A 20,887-nucleotide genomic window follows, 5' to 3' on the forward strand; every position below is an offset into this window, starting at 1 on the left:
GGACTTTTAGTGGCTTAGGAGTTCCCCTAAGCAGCTGCACAAAATGGCCATTTTCTGTGTTTGTAGGATATTTGTTAACAAGCCTTCATAAATAGACCAGCCAGCAATCACAGGAATTGATAAAAGCTGAGCCGTGTTACCCTCGTTAAGACCACACTGTGATGTAAGGTTGCAATTTCTACTTCATTAAGGACAGCCCATCTTGTTTTCAATGGGGTCCATATGGGAGTGAGTACAAGTACAAAATATGCCAGCTAGGATATTAATATGAGCAAATAAGACACAAATCATTATTTAAACAGGGTGTAATGAGCTTAAATTTTCACATATTTTAGATTCTAATGTTAGGCTATAACCCTTACAGCTTACTATTAATTTTCCAGATATTTTCTTGAATGTGAAATATTATTTACAATTACAGTCTGCATAAGATAAGAGTGTATAATTATGTTTATTGATTTGAGGGTACATCCTTTGCTCATTATCACCAAAAGTTCATTTTCATCAAACTTGTAGGATCAACCAATCACGGCTTTTGAAATGATGACTCATACCTAGCAACGGGGTCAACCACACCTCCTCACTAAGATAGGATTTTCCATCCATTCCTTGCTCAGAGTTCACTGAAAATGTTCTGGAATCACTTCTAAGCTAAAACTCCTTGCAAGGAATTTTTAGGTTAAGTTAGGAGCTCTCTGAGAGGATTCTCAGAATCTGGGCCCAGGGCCCGTATCCCTAAAGAATTTTTGTGCAAAAAGTGGCTCCTAGCGGCCAAATTCTAAGAAAATTCTCAGAGTCATGACGTTTTCTTAGAATTTCCCCTAAAAGTGACACAAAAATCCCAGTTAATATAAAAGCTATTCCTCAAGATTCCTAGCGCTTAAAAGGGCTCCTAAGGCGAGATCTGCTAAGAGCAGGGAAGAGGACTTTTAGTGGCTTAGGAGTTCCCCTAAGCAGCTGCACAAAATGGCAAACAGAGGAGGCAGGAGAGATGTCCTGCAAACACTGGATGACAGGGAATTATTGAGACGCTACAGATTGGATCGTGCAGGAATCATGTTTGTGGTGGATCTCCTTAGAGATGCAATTACTTCACCAACTCGACGCCACAACGCTATTACACCAGAGAAGAAAGTAATCACAGACATTGATAAAAGCTGAGCCGTGTTACCCTCGTTAAGACCACACTGAGTTGTAACGTTGCAATTTCTACCTCATTAAGGACAGCCCCTTGAGATAGGCCATCTTGTTTTCAATGGGGTCCATATGGGAGTGAGTACAAGTACAAAATATGCCAGCTAGGATATTAATATGAGCAAATAAGACACAAATCATTATTTGAACAGGGTGTAATGAGCTTAAGTTTTCACATATTTTAGATTCTAATGTTAGGCTATAACCCCTACAGCTTACTATTCATTTTCCAGATATTTTCTTGAATGTGAAATATTATTTACAATTACAGTCTGCATAAGATAAGAGTGTATAATTATGTTTATTGATTTGAGGGTACATCCTTTGCTCATTATCACCAAACGTTCATTTTCATCAAACTTGTAGGATCAACCAATCACAGCTTTTGAAATGATGACTCATACCTAGCAACGGGGTCAACCACACCTCCTCACTAAGATAGGATTTTCCATCCATTCCTTACTCAGAAGTGATTCCATAATATTTTCAGTGAACTCTAAGCTAAAACTCCTGGCAAGGAATTTTTAGGTTAAGTTAGGAGCTCTCTGAGAGGATTCTTAGAATCTTTAGGGATACGGGCCCAGGGCTGGACAGGGGTTAAAATTTGGCCCTGGACAAATCCAGCCAATCCGGCCCACAAGTTCCACGTGAAAGTTGTCTTTGGTTCCCTGGTGAAAAAACAAACAAACAAACAAAAAAAAACAGCTAAAACTATGGGGTCAAATTTCCTTCAAAAGTATTGCGCTCACAGATCGAAAAATAACAAGCGTGAATCAAAGATTTGAAAACGCATGTAAAAATATATCGCACGCAAATGAAAATTAAATGCAAAGACATTCAGAAGAATAAAATACGTGGACACAAACTGAAAAATAATAAGCACAAGATAATTTTTTATACACTTGCACGCACAAATCTGAAACGTGAATTCACAGTTATTCGATTCACTCTTAAAATCGTGTTTTCTGCTCACATTTTTAGTTTTCGTACATTTACGCTCTTTGCTCACTCGCTCTCGGTTCAACAATCTGCGCTTGGTTTTCTAAATGTTGCGCTCCTGGTTTCATGTAAATGAGGGCGGGCTCAAACATCACCATTGGTTCACCAGATGTGATTGACAGCCTCCTTCTCTAGCCAATCGATCGAAGCGCAGAAGTTGACGTCACTCCAATGCGTGATGGATGATTCCCGTCAGGAAAATGCTGGACAGTCTCAGTAAATTTTTGTATTGCATTTGCATTTTGTATGCAATACAAAAAAAAAAAAAAAAAAAAAAATCTATTTTTTAATAAAATCTATCAACAATGCTCAGAGTGTATTTGGTCCCACAACACAGTGTTAACTGAACACTGAAGCAGAGATGAACTTAAAGAGAATGTTAAGCAAAATTAATGAAGCAAAGAGAAACAGAAAAAAAGAAGAGACAAACAGAAACACAGCTATAACAGACTTAGTCACAGCCTCAGATGATATCAACTGAAATAAAACACAATAAATCTCTGAAGATCTCAGCAGAGGAGGACTAAACAGCTCCACACACAGCAGCACCAGCTTCATTCACTACTGACCAGATTGACTAAATTATGATTGAGAACAGAGGTTTAGATTCATGTGATCAATGTTTGCTTTAGTTGTGTTCTTGATCCTTCACTTTTTAACAATTACTTCTGATATTTTGGTTGCTGAATGTATGTTTGCAAAACACATTTGTTATAGCAAAATAATCCAGAAGATAACATGATCAGGAAGTTTTACCTGGTTGATGATAAAGTATTGTAATTTACTGGTCTTATCTAAAGACTAACTGTGGTTATTTAATATTAACATTTATTATGTTATATGAATTTATGTTGATGAGAGTTTTGTATTAACTAGATAATTTGACTGATTTTAAAAACACTTTGCTCCCTTAGCTTTTAGAAAATATGAGATATAGATGCAAACGTTAATGCATTATAATTCATAGTGACAGAATTTGCAATTAATTTTCTGCTAAATTCTATAGTAAAATGTCATGAAAACTGACACAGACAGAGTCTTGAATATTCTGAAGAAGTATGAATAGAAATTTTCATGTTAACTATGAAGGATTTTGAATGATACATGTGAAGAACTGGTAATGCATAGTGACTGAATTTGCCATTTATTTTCAGCTAAATTCTACAGTAAAATCTCATGAAAGTTGACACAGAGACACAGTCATTCAGAAAAAAATATTTTATTGAAGTGTTCATGTTAACTCTGAAGGAATTTTAATAACACATGTACAATATGACTTTATTTCTCAAGAAAACTACACCGTTAAGTATATTCAAATTGTATCTTTTTTTAACGAAGCCTACAATATTGATATGTTTTTAAATAAAATAGTTTCCCCTTATTTTCGGGCACATTTTATTTTTACCTGCTGAATATAGATGTTCGTCAGCTTTTTGACTGCTTCGAGTCTCTGTACCGTAATACCACAAATAGACGTGCAGCAGAATTCAGGTGGCGGCTGGCTTGACCGCAGTGTAAAAAGGGTGCAACTTTCAACATAAAAAAATATACTTATGGAAAATTTACTGAGACTGTCCAGCATTTTCCTGACGGGAATCATCCGTCACGCATCGGAGTAACGTCAACTTCTGCGCTTCGATCGATTGGCTAGAGAAGGAGGCTGTCAGTCACATCTGGTGAACCAATGGTGATGTTAGAGCCCGCCCTCATTTACATGAAACCAGGAGCGCAACATTTAGAAAACCAAGCGCAGATTGTTGAACCGAGAGCGTGTGAGCAAAGAGCGTCAACGTACGAAAACTAAAAATGTGAGCAGAAAACACGATTTTAAGAGTGAATCGAATAACTGTGAATTCACGTTTCAGATTTGTGCGTGCAAGTGTATAAATATTTATCTTGTGCTTATTATTTTTCAGTTTGTGTCCACGTATTTTATTCTTCTGAATGTCTTTGCATTTAATTTTCATTTGCATGCGATATATTTTTACATGCGTTTTCAAATCTTTGATTCTCGCTTGTTATTTTTCGATTTGTGAGCGCAATACTTTTGAAGGAAATTTGACCCCATAAAAACCAGCCTGTGCTTTTCCAGCTTGGCCAGGCTGGTAGCTGGTCAGGCTGGGAAACCACCAACTAAAAGACCAGCTAAAACCAGCTACTTCCAGCTTAAACCAGCCAAGACCAGCCAACCAACCTAGGCTGGTTTTAGCTGTTTATTTGAGCAGGGTTATATGGTCTTTAATTGGAGTACATGAATGAATAAAACAGGAGAGAAACATATAATGATAAATACTGCTGAATTCAAATGCAACTGACTTAATTGCATTTTTGCCACAGTGAAATGCGTGCAGTAAAGCACTGATTTTGAGCTAGAATGCAGGAAATTAGTTGCTAATAAATTCTGCAATAATAAAAAAAATCATTCAGTAATAAAAATCCTCACACTCATGTTGTTCCAAAACTGTATGACTTACTTTCTTCTGTGGAACAAAAAAGATATTTTAGGAAAGTATCTTCCTTTATGTTCCACAAAAGAAAAAAGTTAATACAGGATTGAAATTACATGATGTTGAGTAAATGATGACAATTTTTATTTTTGGGTGAACTACCCAGGTAAAAAAAACAGCTGGTCAACCAGCCTGGTTTTAGCTGGTCATAGCTGGTCAGTAGGCTGGTTTTAGAGGGGTTTTGGCAAATTTTGCCAGCCTAGGCTGGTATTAGCTGTTTTTTTCAGGAGGGTGTCCCTTTAAGAACTTTATTATGTAGGCTATAGTAAAGACCTAATTTATATACGACCCATATTAAATTGTTTAATCAGGCTCTTATTTAATTAATATTTTAGTCCAATTAAATGAATTACAACTAAACATTCAAAAGAAGTTTCTTTGCAGCGGATGACTTGTGAAGTGTGTACGTACGAGCGCTGCAAGAGCCAGCAGAAAGAAAGAGCAGTTCCGTTCTTTTGGCCACAGGTGTCAGTCGCGAGTTTAAATTTCAGAAAATTGCATATAGCCCCTTTAATGTTCTCATATCACATGACTGTATAACACAATTCTGTACGGATCAAGCAACTTGCGCTGTTTATCACTGTTCATCGTGGCAGAAGCACAGCGCGCGTTTATCAGCTCTGTGCGGGTGACTGATCCCACTGCTTCACACTTTTCGGCTATTTGCGGTTTTGAATGTGCTATAATTTTAAAATAGTGCCTAATATGGGGGAGGTCTACCTCGCTTCGGTGATTGGCTCACCGGAAATATCCGGTGCTCCTGATGACCAGTAGGCTACATCCCTGGTTCATATACAGTAGGCTATCATGAAATACCTGTCCGTGATCGCAGGGGTTTCGTACCCTTCATATTTCGGACTTATCTCAAACTCCGGTAGAACTCAAATAGCAGATTTTGTCAAGGGGAGATGAGGGCTGGACAGGAGGGAAGCAGGGCGTGGCCTGAGATTTCATTGGACTAGCTCAATGTCCTTTAAGACTCGTAAGATTTGTATCTCAGATACTCTACCGTTGCAGTAATATATATATAGCATACGACAGACACAGTGGGTGTGGCGTCAGGCCTCGGAGAGGCTTTTATTAAACAGAAAATAAGGGGGAAAGTGTCCAAAAGGGAAATAGTGTCCAAAATAAAAGGGGGATCTGGTGTCCTCGAGTGCTGGGGCTTCGTGAAGGATGGGCAGTGTTCGATAGGGAAGGGTCCAGGAAAGGGGCGGAGTCCGGCGGCCGCGGGCGCTCCCCGTGCTGGCACCGGGGTGCTGGGGCGGCGACATCTCTAGCGGCTTCAGCCGGACCGAGGAGAGGCGCGCTCGGGATTTAAACAGCGGCGGTGATGAGGCTTCATTTGCTTCAGGTGTCCCCATCACACGCCGCCAGCCCGAGCCGATTACTCGCCCCTCCTCTCCCCTACACACCCACTCCCGTCTGGAGCCTGGAGAAAGGCGGCGAATAAGGGACGGGGTGGTGATGATAATTAGGGGGGAGGCAGCCGAATCCCCACAATATATATATATATGACAACTGATGACAGCCCCAGCCCAAAAATGTGCGTCGGCCCGGTGGGCATTGCCCGGTATGCCCTATGGTCAGTCCAGGCCTGCTGGACACTACAGACAGTTCAGCCCGTCTGTTATTATGAACAAATGAGTATCTAGAGGGAGAGCAGAACAAACTCCAGGATTGATCATTACGTCCAAACACACATTCATCACCCTTTCCTTTCCTGCTGATGCTCTTATATGAGACTGATATCTCCACACCAAACATCCCACTCCACTCAATCTCCCAGAAACAGCCTCCACAGACTCTCTCTCTACAAAACACCTGAAGATTACATCCAAGTAACTTACTGTATAACCCAGTGTTTCCCAACTCCAGATACAAAATATGCGGTGGGCTGAGGACAACCAGCACATCACAAGAACGCATCTGTTTACAGAATAATCCAGATAATCCATTTGATTAATTACAGGTGATCTAATATGAACCAGTCTTCACTGCACTTATTTCACTACTTCCCTCATTTCGGCGGCCTTCTCTCACCTATATTTCAGTCGAGGCGCATCTCAAAGCGAGATCAAAGACGGATATCACATTATCACTCTCACGGTGTTGCTAATAAACATGATATAATTTCAGCTGTTTTTATATGAAAAAAAATATGTAGAATACCACATGGCATTTCACACTTGCGTCTCTCTTGTCTTTCTTTCTTCAATTATTCTGCTTATACTACGCTTACCACACCTCAAGACATCAATCAGATGATATATTTCAAGACATTCGTCCATTTTTTGTCCTTAAAATGGTATTGTCAGTACGATTAATTTCTTACGCAGCTCATCCAAATCATTCGTTACTAATTCCAAAACGTCATTTTAGACCTAGCAACGACGCTTGAGCGTTTGAGAGCAAACTAATGCAGTTAATAATGATGTTTAGACAGAGAGACAGACAAGCAAGACAGATGGCAAGAGAGGGGGAGAGAGATATAAAACTTGTGAGTTACGTTACCTCTCTAAATCTGTGCTTCTCTCAAAAGCGACCGGCAGCATTGTCTCTACTAATAGTTAACTTTAAGTTCATTTTCTTTAAGACCATGCCGATACCTCGCATGTGAGAACTGTCATGTCGTTTTAAAGTTGTTAATCGTCAGATCAGAGCTAACAATATTAGCGTGTATGCTAACGTGTGAGTAAACTGTATGTGTGTGCATCTGTGAGGAAGAGAGAGTGGGAGAAATAGAGTACGTGCTTTCCGAACATAATAAATCATAATTTTGTGGCAAAAACATGGACATAATCTGTCGTTTTTATTTGTTTGGCCAGTGTCATTATGGGTTTTGGTTATTTTGCTGTTTAAGGCTGTAAGGACCTTTGAAATATCTGAAATCGTGTGACAAAGTGATATAGACGTACTGCAGTCAAGACCTGCCTGAAAATATGTTCGCCGTGCATTTCTCTGAAAATAATACACACCATTAGAACGTTCGTCAGATTCAAGCATTCGGCCCTGTAGTATAAATATATATGTATATACACACACACACACACACAAAAGTGGAAGCCTGCCGTAGACTGCATTAATAACTGCCCCTTAAATAATCAGGCTGGTTTTGAAAGGAAATGTGACTTTGTTGAAGCCCTGAACTTTCAGCAACAGCTCCAGTTTCTTGCAGCAAGTGCTCGAAGAAACTCACACCATGGAGAGGACAAGACAATCAGTAGATTATCTGAGGCAGTGTGAAAAGGAGCGCTGTAAGGCACAGTAAGGATGATTCAAAGGGCGGGTGATGAATGGGGGCCCTCCAAGCGATCACGATTTCTAGTGAGGGTGATGTGTTTGTTAATGTTGTTTAAGACAGGTGTGCCAAACATGGTCCTGGAGGACCTGTGTCCTGCAGAGTTCAGCTCCAACCCCAATTAGGGTGTACTCACACTAGGCACGGTTGTCGTGAACCTGGCCCGAGTACGATTGTCCCCCCTCCCCCTCTGGCCTGCTCTCACATAGGGTTTCAGCATTCGTGCCGGAGCACGCTTACGTCATTATGTTGCGATGGTTTCAGGATAAACAGGAAGAGCAACGCTCTCGCTGAACTCAAAATAGTTTACTTCGTGGATAATTATTTTAAATCGTTTGGTCCGCGGTGGTCCTCTCACAGCCTGTTGTTAAACAGGTCTATCGCCTTTGTGGCACGGAAATTTTCACGCAATCATGCTGCTCGTGTGCAGAGGTTTTCAATTACCTGCTTAAGCTCAGAAATGACTTTGCAGCTTTGATTACGGACTACAAAAACGTGATTTACCTCGCAAAAGCGTGACATCCCGCCTCCTGTTCCATGCTCCAGCACGGTTAGCACTAACACTAGTCAAACGAACCGCGCTTTGGTGGCCAAACGCACTTGGGCACGGTTCAAACTGCCTAGTGTGAGTACACCCTTAGACACACCTGAACTGGCAAATCAAGGTCTTACTAGGCATGCTAGAAACTTCCAGATAGGTGTGTTGAGGCAAGTTGGAGCTAAACTCTGCAGGTCACTGGCCCCAGTGCTTTAAGTGGCCCAAAAGAGGTGCCGGTACTCTATTTTTTTTCCGCCTCCCCTGAGGTAACAACAACTATATTGAATGGGTTTTATATACAACAGTCAACAGACAACCTTATACAAAATAATAAATCATTTTATTAGTTTGTGGATTTGCTTGAGCTAGAAAGAGCTACTGAACATAAATAAAATGTGCAAAAAGGTACTGACATTTTTTTCTAACAAAATGTACATAAAATAAATTATAAACTAATTTGTATTTTGCTCTCTCTCTTGAGTCCCTGCTGGTATCAACAGCAGCACTTGTAAAGTGTACCTGCAGAGCTTGGTAGTTCTCCCATACTACTTTCACTGTTCTCTCACTTGAAGCAACCCAAACATAATAACCATAGAACAGTAGAACATAATCTTGAGTCTTGAAGATGGTTCATTTCTTTGCCCCTGAAAAATATACAAAAGCAGATTCAGCAAAATACAATCACAGTACACCAAATGAAAAATGAGAAATACTGTACAAATCATTTTACCTAGAAAAGGCTCCAGCACGTTTTGGGCTCCACTTTCCTTTCACTTTGGGCTTCGCAGTTTGTGGATGCTGCACTTCTCCTCCCTAGTGCCAGCCATGTCTGCACATATGTTTGTGCGTTAAACTGATCCAAGGGTGGTCCGTTGCATTTCAGGAAAATCAGATTTGAAAGCCTTTTGATGTCGAGAGAGTTTCTTTTATCTGTCAAAGTATCATTCATTGAGCTGAAAGCTCGCTCGCATTCACTTGTTGATACTGCAATGGTGTGGACAGCTGTAAGAAGCGGCTTCAGGGCTGCTGGTGTCTTGGAAGCTTTAAGGTCTTTATACTCCCTAAATCCTAGGACACTTTCCCTCTCCCCAACTCTGAATCTCTGACATAAACGTCTGACCGCTGCATCCCCATATTGAATATCTAGAGATGCAGGCCAGGAGTCAGACTGGAGGACCTTGATGTCTGAGAGGAGGTGACTATCTGTCTTTTCAGATGAGGTTTTACTGACATGCGAGGAAGTTGTTGGAGTCATCCTGCACTTAACATTTTCAGCCAGGCTACGGAAAAATTGGCCATGGTTGATTTTTATAACCCTCTGATTTTCATGCAGGCATACATTTCTGAAGATTTTCTCCTTTTCAGCTTCAATGGCAGTTTGTGTGTAGGGACCAGGTGTGGATACCATTGACTCAAACACCCGGATTTGTCGGTCCAGCTGCCTGTCGGCTTGATCCAAAGTCATGTCCCGTCTCTGGAGCATTCTTGAGAGGTCACTGAGTTCTGTGAGAGCGTCATACATGATGCCAAGATTGACCACAAAAGAAACAGTAGTGAGAACATCATTGAGTCCTTTGTATTTTGCTCTCTCTCTTGAGTCCCTGCTGGTATCAGCAGCAGCACTTGTAAAGTGTACCTGCAGAGCTTGGTAGTTCTCCCATACTGCTTTCACTGTTCTCTCACTTGAAGCAACCCAACGCACTGATAAAACACGGCCTATCACAAGGAGACGTTGTCCAACATTGTGAGAACTCTCGGTTAACTCCCTTTGGTTTTTTGGTGATGCATGGTAGAGGGAGTAAAGCTGATCTAAAAATATTTTAAAGTGGTTGATTCCTCCGACCTCCTTCAAAACATCACAAACTGCCAGTTCCAGTCTGTGATTGGAACAATGCCAGACAAACAGGTAAGGGAATTTGGAACAAAGCTGCGCAGCAACTCCTGCTTTCCTCCCAAGCATCACTGAGGCTCCATCACAAGCAAATGCCAACAAATGTTCCTGTAGGTAGTGAGGGTCAAAGCCATTATTATGAAGACATCCTAACAGTGCTTCAGTGATGTCCTTTGCTGTGGTCCCCTGCAGCTCAATCAGTTCAAAAAATATTGTGTCTGGATTTTCACTGGAAATAGCTGACCGCAGGCACACGACAAGCACAGACTTTCCACTTATTGTAGTGGATTCATCAATGAGCACACACAATTTTCTTTCATTCATCACTATGTCATTGACTACCTTCTTTTTCATTTCAGCTGCAATGTGATCCAGTATATTTGCACATGAGTTATTAGAGTGCAAAACTCTGCCCATCTTGACACCATTTAAGACTTGCAACTGGACATCTATTGGCATGTCTGTAAAGGGACGCCCATGCTTGCCAATCTTATAAGCTGTTCTAAACACATTGCAAGTTGAAGCGTAGTCAGCCTTTCTCATATCTTCAATGTGTTTTTGCATTGTATTTTGTGTAGCCTTCTCTTTTATTTCAACTGCTTTCTTGTGATAAATTGAGTCTCTGTGCTCTTTTATTTTCTTTCGTAGTGAGTTTTGTTGTGCAGCCTTGTCCCTTCCAAAAGACGAGATTAAGCACCCACTCCACTCCTGCGACACTCTCTGCCCTTGCTGCATGTCCACGCGAGCACAAACTTGACTACACACACTACAACCCAACTTTTGATTTCTGCTGATCAGCCACTTGTAATTTGTGGAGAAATACCGGACTTGAGCTTGGGACCAACATTCTGGCCACTCATGCTCGCTAACGCGGCTGTTGTCATCGGTAGAAATGGTGTCATTCTCGTCCTCGTCGCCCAAAGTGCCGTCGTCCGCGGCTGCGGCACTAGTGCAGCTTTCATTAGCTTGCATCTGACCTGCAGCGATATCATTCTGGCTTGGTGGGGTGTCAGCCAGCGAGTCCTCTGATTCTGACCTTGTTCTTTTACTACTCAGAGTCTGAAGCCAGGAGAGCATATTAAGTGTTCATTGTTTTTGTATTTTAACCGAGCAGCTGTTTGCGCGTTTTACACACCCTCTCCGGACCACGTTGAGTTGTTGACATGACAACGGCAAAAGCGACGCATGCGCTTTTCACTTGTAAAACACATTGGTGTATGGGTAATGTAGTCTCTGCTCTCGGCGGGACGAATTAGGAAGCGTGCTTGTGAAGGGCGCTCTGAAAAGCGGCAGCGCAGCCAAACGATTATAACAGATGTGCAAATGAGAGTACCGGTACGCTAAAAGCACGTTCTGGGAGCATGGAGAGGTGGCGGTACTCTCAAGAGCTATATTTAGAAGTGGCGGTACTGAGTACCGGCGCGTACCGGCCCACTTACAGTAAAGCACTGACTGGCCCTCCAGGACCGGGTTTGGGCACCCCTGCTTTAAGAGCACTCATAAAAATATTTTTATAACAATTTAGAATAGAAATTGAGTATTTTTTAGAGCTATCTCTCTCAAAGAGGCAAAAAAGTCACCTCAGGAGACACTTCAGTCACTGCAAGAGGAGGACACACGGAGTTGAAGAAACTTGTGCCTTGATATTGGTAACAGCTTGTGCCTTGGTACTGGGATACTGACACCACTGGTTTGCGCCTCATCAACCCAGTGAGCATGGCACACGTGCAGAAGGTACAGCTGAATTACTTGCCCTGAATTTAAGGTCCACCCGGTGTTCAGCTTTACACAAAACCTGGCTTCGGGTTCCAGAAGGGTGACAAGATTCTGGACGTACTGAGGTTGTCACAGTTCATGGGTTCACGCACTCATTCCTGCATTGTGTCTGTCACTTGTTGTGAGCTGTGTGTGTGGTGGGCATGTCGGGCTGCTGCTCACGAGCTGATTGTTTCCAGCTGCGGCTTATTAGCTCAGCTTTTTAATGCCTGTTCTATTTGCCGTGTGTTGTCAGATCGTTGGTTTTCCTGGCCTTTCCTCATGTTTTCTCCCCGCTCTCATCTCATGTGGATTCTGGGATTGCAGATGAAAAGAAGGATTGGATAGGGATATGATTGGATCCCCAAAAGGGAATTCCTAAAGGTTAATAATGAAAAAAAAAAAACTGTTAATAATTAGTTAAACAGAACTTTATTACATTAATTTAACACCATACACAACAGCATACTTGCTGCACAGTCTGCAACTTTTGTTAGGGCACCTTTTTTTGAGACATATTATTGATATTTAACACATCTATTTCTTTATCTCCCTGACCTTGTCTTTCTGCTTGAGCAGCACTAGTTGAAAATATTGTAAACAATAACATAACTAATTACAGTGGTCGGACTAAGCTCTGTTTTAGACTGATACCTCTGGTTCAAGATGGTCCTCATCCTCATCACGTGCCTTTTTCAGTCGCGGAAAATACTTTTCAATAGTCATCTGGATTGAAGCAGCAAACATTCAGTGTAAGAGTAAAGAAACGACAATTTATAATAGGTTTATTTGATTCACAGCTGCTGCATAAAGTGTTTTGACCTCGACAACCCAACTAGGCTGGCCTACATTTTACCGCAAACTTGCGACTAGTTAATTTTCTAAAGAAGACGCAATTGCGTTTGCTAAGGGTCGGGATTTACGGTAAGATCAACACACTGAAACTATTGTATTCCGAATATAAAATATGTGATTATGTGTTAAAAGTGTTCACGAGATACCAAACTTTCGCCAGCCGTCTTCTCAACACAGATGATCCAGACAGATGTGGTGTGCACGGAGGGGAGGGGCTGTGTGCAGGGGCGTAGCAACCGGGGGGTTGGGGGGGGACACTTTTAGAAACAGGTGTTTCTGTCCCCCGCACTTTTTTTTGACCTAGCACCAATATTCCCGCCCCTGGTCTCTGATTTGTTACTTAGATTTGAGTGAAGTAACATTTAGCCAATCACAGCACGAATCTCTTGTGCGTCTGCCATGAGCTTCAAATCTTGTTGCTCTTGTAAACAGAATGAATGTACTGTATGAACATCACCTTTGGGTCACATGACCATACTGTCCCCCCCCCCCCACTTTTAAATTGGCTGCTACGACCCTGGCTGTGTGTTTGTGTGTGTGTGTTTGAGGGAGAGACGCAAGTGACAGAGAGATGAAGAGAGTATGGAAAGGAAATGCAGTTGAACGAATTCGCTGTGTGTTTTAAATAGCGTACAAAAGAATAACGAAATGCAATATGTGACGGTAGGTATTGATTGATTTTTTTTTTTTTTTGGTCGGTGTTGAATCTGTGGCGGTCGGAATTTAATCTGTGGCGCACCGCAACAGATTCGTCTATGTGTGGGAAACACTGAACTGTATATGGTGGTGTTGTATGTCATAATGTATATGTAGGAATGTATAGATATTTTATAAACATGATATATTGTGTGGCTGTAACATTTGTTATTTGTTAGAATATGATGTAAATATTTTATATGTTGTGTAGTATGTTTTCTTAAGGACTCCCAGGCTATGACTCCAGCTGTAGGGGCTGGGCCAAGAGCTGAGCCATAGGCCACTATGCCATGGCTGCCCAAACTGTCTACTCTGCCACGGCTTTCCAAACTCCATGATCCACCAAGACTTCCGGAACTGTCTGCTCCGCCATTGCTTTCCAAACTCCATGATCAACATTGGCTCCCTGATCTGTCTGGATTACCCTTTGTGGATTTTATAAAAAAAAAAAATGTTTTTGTTTAATTCTCGTCTCGTTGCACACACACAGTCGTGACACTATGAAGGTAAAAGTGATATAAGGCTATAAAAGTTTTAAAGTACTGTGTGTGACTTTGATAGTGCAAACTGTGAAGAGTTTTACCCACTGTCTGAGCAGTGTATAGTTAAAAATGACTGAATTGTGTAATTTAGCAACAGAAAAAAATGCTGTATTATTATTAGTAGTAATATTTTGATTCAGAGAAATCAACACATGGAATTGAGTGAAATACTCTACATAGATTTGAAACTACAGTAAAGCAAATGGTCTGGTATGACCTCAGAAGTACAAAAACAAAACAAAAAAAGCCTTATGGTGAAATAAAAAGAGATGACGGATGCATGGAGGTGATCAGATGTAGCCCACATTCAGCTCCGGTGTGAACATAGACTTGATTTCACACACCTTTTTTCTCAGTACACTCTTGAACAAAATACACAGACAAAGTCTTACATTTACATGATTGTTCTGTAAGTGTGATGAAAAACAATGTTTCAGTACTTAATTGAATGTATTTCAAAATGAGTGTGTAGATGATTGTAGAAATTGGTGCTTTTTCTAAACCTCTTCTTGCATTGAAGAAAACAGCAGACTCTTTCCAGAATGAGTTTGCAAATGACATATCAGGCTGCTTTGACGTGTGAAACCCTTCTCACACTGAAGACACTTGTACGGTTTCTCTCCAGTGTGAACTGTCATGTGAATCTTAAGGTTTCCTTTACGCGCAAATCTCTTTCCACAATGTTCACAGGTGAAAGGTTTCTCTCCAATGTGAGTGCTCAAGTGAATCTTAAGGCTTGCTTTATATGTGAAACTCTTTCCACACTGAGGGCAGATAAAAGGCTTCTCTCCAGTGTGAATTTTCATGTGAATCTTAAGAACTCCACTTCGTGTGAAACTCTTCCCACACTGTTTGCAGGAGTAAGGTTTCTCTCCAGTATGATTTCTCATGTGGATATTAAGATGATATTTTAGAGTAAAACTCTTTCCACATTGATCACATTGGAATTGATTCTCTTCAGAGTGACTTCTCATGTGAATCTTAAGTTTTCCATTACATGTGAAACTCCTTCCACACAGTTTACAGATGAAAGGCTTCTCTCCGGTGTGAATTCTCATGTGGACAGTAAGGTAATGTTTGTTTGTAAAACTCTTCCCACAAAATTGGCAGATGAAAGGCTTCTCTCCAGTGTGAACTCTCATGTGGACAGTAAGGTTTTTTTTCCATGTATAACTCTTTTCACACTGAGTGCAGGTAAAAGGCTTCTTTTCAATGTGAATTTTCATGTGACTCTTCAGATCTCCATTTCGTGAGAAACTCTTCCCACACTGTTGGCAGCTGTAAGGTCTCTCTTCAGTGTGAATTCTCAAGTTAGAATTAAGGTTTATTTCAAGTGATGAAGTATTTTTATTCTGTGAGCAACTAATTGATTTTTGTTCAGTTTTGAAATCATGTTTCTCATTTTGATCTTTCTCCTCTGTTTCATTGAGATCTTGACTCTCCTCTTTCAGTGCCATCAGGTCTGAGGTTAAAAATTAAAAACATAAGTTAACAGCAGTTTAATGGCACAAAGCAACCGACATCAAAACATTTAGACTAGTGCTGTCAATTAATTAAAAACTAACTAAACGCTCACACTGCACTTTTCGTTCCATTGACTTCCATTCATACGCATGCGAATGCGTTAGACCGGAAACGCAAGCCCGTGCGTAACATTTCGCATTTCGCTGCGTTTGAAAGTTCAAGCTTGGTGAACTCTAACCTGCGAAATTGTATCACGTGACTCAGTGTGACCAACAGGAGATCGATACGTCACAGCTTGACCTCTAGCTGAATGAAAATAACCTTAAATTTAAACATTTAAAACTTCAGTACTGCAGTAAAGTGTAGTAGATTGCATGTTTTTACATTTAAAATGTACAATTAGTTGTCATGTGCTGAATTTAACTTTTTAAAAAGACTGCATAGCATGACGTCATATCACGACCGTTGCAGCAGCATCCGAGGGAATTTCGCATGATCAAAGTCTAGTGTGACCGCGGCTTAATTTGACAATAAACAATTTCGCATTAAATCTCCAATTTAAACAATGTAAATGGAATGTAAAACAACATAAAGATTGTACATTTAAAATATGTAGCTTATTGGCATATTTTACCACGTAGCCTATTGTTAATGAAGATCAGTCTCATTAATACAAATACTGCAACTGATCAGTCTCTATTAAAGGGATAGTTCATCCAAAAATGAAAATGTGATGTTTATCTGCTTACCCCCAGGGTATCCAAGATGTAGGTGACTTTGTTTTCCTCAGTAGAACACAAACCAAGATTTTTAACTCAAGCCGGTGCAGTCTGTTAGTGATTTAATGGGAGTGGACGGACATCAGACTTTTAAAAGTAAACAAAAACATGCACAGACAAATCCAAATTACATCCGGCTCGTTACACGTGTATGCGCTCTGGTGTAGTATACGCAAACGCCGTAAGGGGAAATCTGTGATAAAAAACAGTCCCGGATGAGTTTTCTCAAGCAAACGTAATCTTTTAGCTTTAAATCTGTTTGAACACTCAGGAGAAGCCAAAGTATTTACCATTTTGAATAGCTGCTATACCCACAATCTCTGTGCACTGTGTGAACAATGAGTGTTGTACACACTTGACAGATTACTTCCGGTGATTTTTTATTACTTTCAAAGGTTTGGTGCCCATCCACTGCCATTAAATCACTAACAGACTGCACCGGTTTTAGTTAAAAATCTTGGTATGTGTTCTGCTGAAGAAACAAAGTCACCTACATCCTGGATGCCCTGGGGGTAAGCAAATAAACATCACATTTTCATTTTTGGGTGAACTATCCCTTTAAGTGCATTTCCTTCCAATTTTAGCCATTAATTATAGTCTTAACTAAAAACAATTATTTGTATATATTGTTGTGCTTTTATTACAACTACCATATAATTATAAAAATAAAAATAAAAACATAACCTGTCATGCTTATCTTCACGCTAGAGAATTTAAAAGCAGGTTTTAAGTAAATCTTCTAATTAAACCGACAGAAGTTACGATGAGTGATTTTTGGCTTCTATTTTATTGTTTGGCTAAAGAGTTGGAGAGTAACAAAGTACTGTACATGTTACATCATCTCATATTTAAAATACAAAATGAGTAACTATTACAGGGCTGCCAACTCTCACGCATTCAGCGTGAGACTCACGCAATTGACACTTTTCACACGCTCTCACGCCACACATCCATTTTCTCACGCAGTCAAAAGCACCCTCAGTTAAAACTATAATAATATAAGATATTGGCTAAACAGATTTGGTAAAAGCTCCAGTGCGTATATGTGTTTGTGCTCTGGAAATCGCCAAAAGACAAAGTGTTTTCATAGCGCTGAACAATGTAGCCAATCACAGACATATCTGTTGATCTAGAACGCCTGTGATTGGCCATTGCGTCCTGAATTAACTCACCTCTAAACACCAGATTGTTTCCCTGTACACTTGCCAGTTCTCTCACTGTAAATAAGCGGTTCATTGATTATAAAGGGACTTTTGCGATTAATTGAAGCGACACGTTTTTAGTGATTATCAAGGAAGGGCTATTGCGCACTCCAAGGCTACATATAATCCGTTTAGAATTTGAATAAAAGTTTTGTTTTTCGTCCTGCTAACGGCTGTATACCCGGTACAAGAAGCAAAATGTCGGGAGTGATAAATCCCTCATGAATGAAGGATTAATTTTTGAATATGAGAAAAATATAATTTCTCAGAACAGCAACAGAAAAATATTTGAATTTTCGTGTCAATATATATATATATTTTTTAAATGCAGTTGCAATTATTTATAATGACTAAGTCTAGGAATTCTTTTACTGTACACAACTTTTTACCACAACAAGAGAAGTAAATAGTTTTGCAGCACTGCAACAGTTATTTTACATCATTTTATGATGAAAACACAGTATGACATTTTTATAAATATATTAAAAAAGAACAAATAATTTCACAATGCTGAAGTCAGACCAAATTTGCGAACATGTGTGTAGCATCTTTTTTGTATCATGATTAAAATGCAGTGTTTAGTTCTAATTTTCAATTTATTATTATTTTTTATTAAAAATGTTTAGTTGTAGTAGCAGCAACTGCAAAAACAGTTTCATGGCCAGAAAAAAAATATTTATGGCTGGTAAATTCTCTTAAATCACCAAAAAATTTTGTTTGTATCATGAATAAAATGGCAGATATGGCAAAAAGTTTTAGGCCCTGCTTGCAAGTGTAGAAATTACAACAAAAGTATTGTAATTCCCATACTGTAGAATAAGATAAATAACATACTGGTGAAATACTCATTTTTATTTACTTTACAGAATTGTTTTCCAATATTACTGTTGTTGGAATAATAATATAAAATTATTATTATTATCATTATTCTTTTTTCGAATTATTTTTGATTCTAATTTAGACTGAGACACCATATCACCAGGGGCGGAGCCAGACGATGTAAACATTCGGGGCTTAGCCCAAACCTAGGGGGGTCCGGGGGCATGCTCCCCCGTGTAGATTTTTTCCCAATTACGTCAGCTAAATGCACTATTTTTCAGGCTGTTTGAGATAATAAAATGCCTAAAAATATACACTATCTGGGAAAATGATGATAGTTAGGGTACTCAGTAAAAAAACAAAAAAAAAAAAAAATTTCACCCAGTAGAGCCTACAAGAGGAAATGAAACAAAGTTGAAGTTATTTTAAACAAGTAATAAAAACTCAGTGAGTGTTTTAGCGCAATTTTCTCACGTCATGGGATCACAACACTAAGAGATAGTAAATGTTTTCCTGGATTTTTTTTGTGCGTTCCCGAGATTAGACCTTCCTTAACATAATGCCGAAAACCCGAAGTCTCTAGGTGGTCTGGTTGAGGAGTAGATAGAAGTGCAAGATTGGTGCGCACAGACAGAACAGAAATCATGAGTTAACAATCGCAATTTTGTCCGGTGGAAAATTGCGCTAAAAACCTAAAAGATTCGGGGCTTTTGACAAAACATTTGGGGCTTAAGCCCAATTAGCCACCCCCCCCGCTCCGCCCCTGCATATCACAACTAAAAAGAGGATTAAGTCCCCTTTAAACCTCAAGATCAAGTCAATTCACCAGCTTTTTTCTTTGTTTAGTTTGCACACTGAAACTGTATTGGAGCTCTGAATTGTGAACTCTCAAAGTGCACCAGATAGATGAATTTAACTGTAAAATGTACAAAATTTTCTTACGGGGGAGCATGCCCCCGGACCCCCCTAAAGACACTGCTGTGGGAATTCTCACTCCAAGCTGAACTCAAAAGTTGGCAGCCCTGTGATACAATGATTTCACTTTCTTTTGTCAGGGTCCGACGAGCAGACTTTTAATTTTATAAAGTTCAGGGCAGAGAATGAGCGGCTATTCACGGGGCACAGAAATGCCTCTAGCCAGGGATATGAGTAAGTTAACATGGCCATAAACATGAGCAGACAAGTTTTTTATTTGAAAGTAAGGGCTTCATTGCAAAGTGATCTAATGGATGAATGTGTCTTTCAGTGAAATTATCAAAATTATGGGGCTGGAGGGGAAAGTGACTCAGCAACAGTGTAAAAAGAAGTGGGAAAATCTGAAGAAAAAGTACAAGGTAATTGTAATTCTTATATTGTATTGATAATACAACAATACAATCGTTTTTAAATCAATAAACTCCTTTTTAAATCAATATTTGTGTCAAATTATTGATTTATTTTGTAGGTAGCCATGTAATAAGTGGGATAATGTATAGGGAGGCGGTTGTTATAGTGAATTTCAACCCCTTCAGGCTGATTCAAGACCCCTCCGCTTCGTGTCGGAGTCCAGTTCACCCTGTCGGGGTTGTTATTCGCTATAAAAACCGCCCCGCTATACATTATCCCTTACTTAATGACTGGTTAGAATGTAAACCCATGTAAATAATGTTAATTTCCCCTTTAATAACTATTACAATTTACAAAGGACTTATCACTGCCAAAAACTGGGTCAGGGACAGATGCAGGAGAGGTCACTGCTGCCTCGTGGATTTTCTATGCAGCCATGCATGAAGCCATTGGCCAGAGACCCTCAGTCAGGCCAGTCTATCTATTCTCATCTGGACACAGTAGCGTAGAGAGAGCCCAGACACCTGTCAGTGAGGTTGAGGTTGAAGTAAATTCTCCAACAGGCTCGGATACTGAGACAGCAGACCCCCCAAGTGATCAACCAGGTACATCAACTGATGTCAGACCAGGAAAGAGAAAGAGGAAGAGGGAGAGTGTAGATTATCTTAAAGACTTCTGTGAGCGGCTAGAGAAAACACAGAAGGAAGAAAATGAAAGGGATAATGCTTGGCTCCAAAAGTCTCAGCAGCAAATGGACAGGATGTTAGATTTATTTGGAAAGCTGGTTGACCATATGACACAGAGAAATAATAACTTCCTGCATCTAGTTCTGTTCTGTTTGTTGTTTGATGTTCCTGCATAAGTGTTCACTGTGTTAACACCATTGAGTGATTTAATTTATATTTAAAATTTTAGAGGACTTTGGCTGTATTTCTTGGTTTGAACAAGACATTTGGAAATTGTAATTCTGTATATATGCAAATAAAGAGAAACATTTATCATTTAGAAATAAATATTTT

General features: G+C 39.9%; 1 protein-coding gene across 1 annotated transcript in view; it reads right to left on the reverse strand.

The window, feature by feature from the left end:
* The window catches only part of LOC141333368 (uncharacterized), a 153,643-nt gene extending 133,502 nt beyond the window's left edge, over positions 1-20,141 (reverse strand). The window contains exons 1-3 of the mRNA XM_073838350.1: positions 20,097-20,141; positions 14,782-15,630; positions 11,301-11,489 (exon numbers count right to left, since the gene is read on the reverse strand). Of these exons, the coding sequence (XP_073694451.1) occupies positions 11,301-11,489; positions 14,782-15,630; positions 20,097-20,141 (1,083 nt within the window). The remainder of the gene's footprint in view (positions 1-11,300; positions 11,490-14,781; positions 15,631-20,096) is intronic.
* Between the last annotated feature and the right edge of the window lie 746 nt (positions 20,142-20,887).

The sequence above is a fragment of the Garra rufa genome, chromosome 4 (genome assembly GCF_049309525.1).
Source record: "Garra rufa chromosome 4, GarRuf1.0, whole genome shotgun sequence".
Classification (NCBI taxonomy): Eukaryota; Metazoa; Chordata; class Actinopteri; order Cypriniformes; family Cyprinidae; genus Garra; species Garra rufa.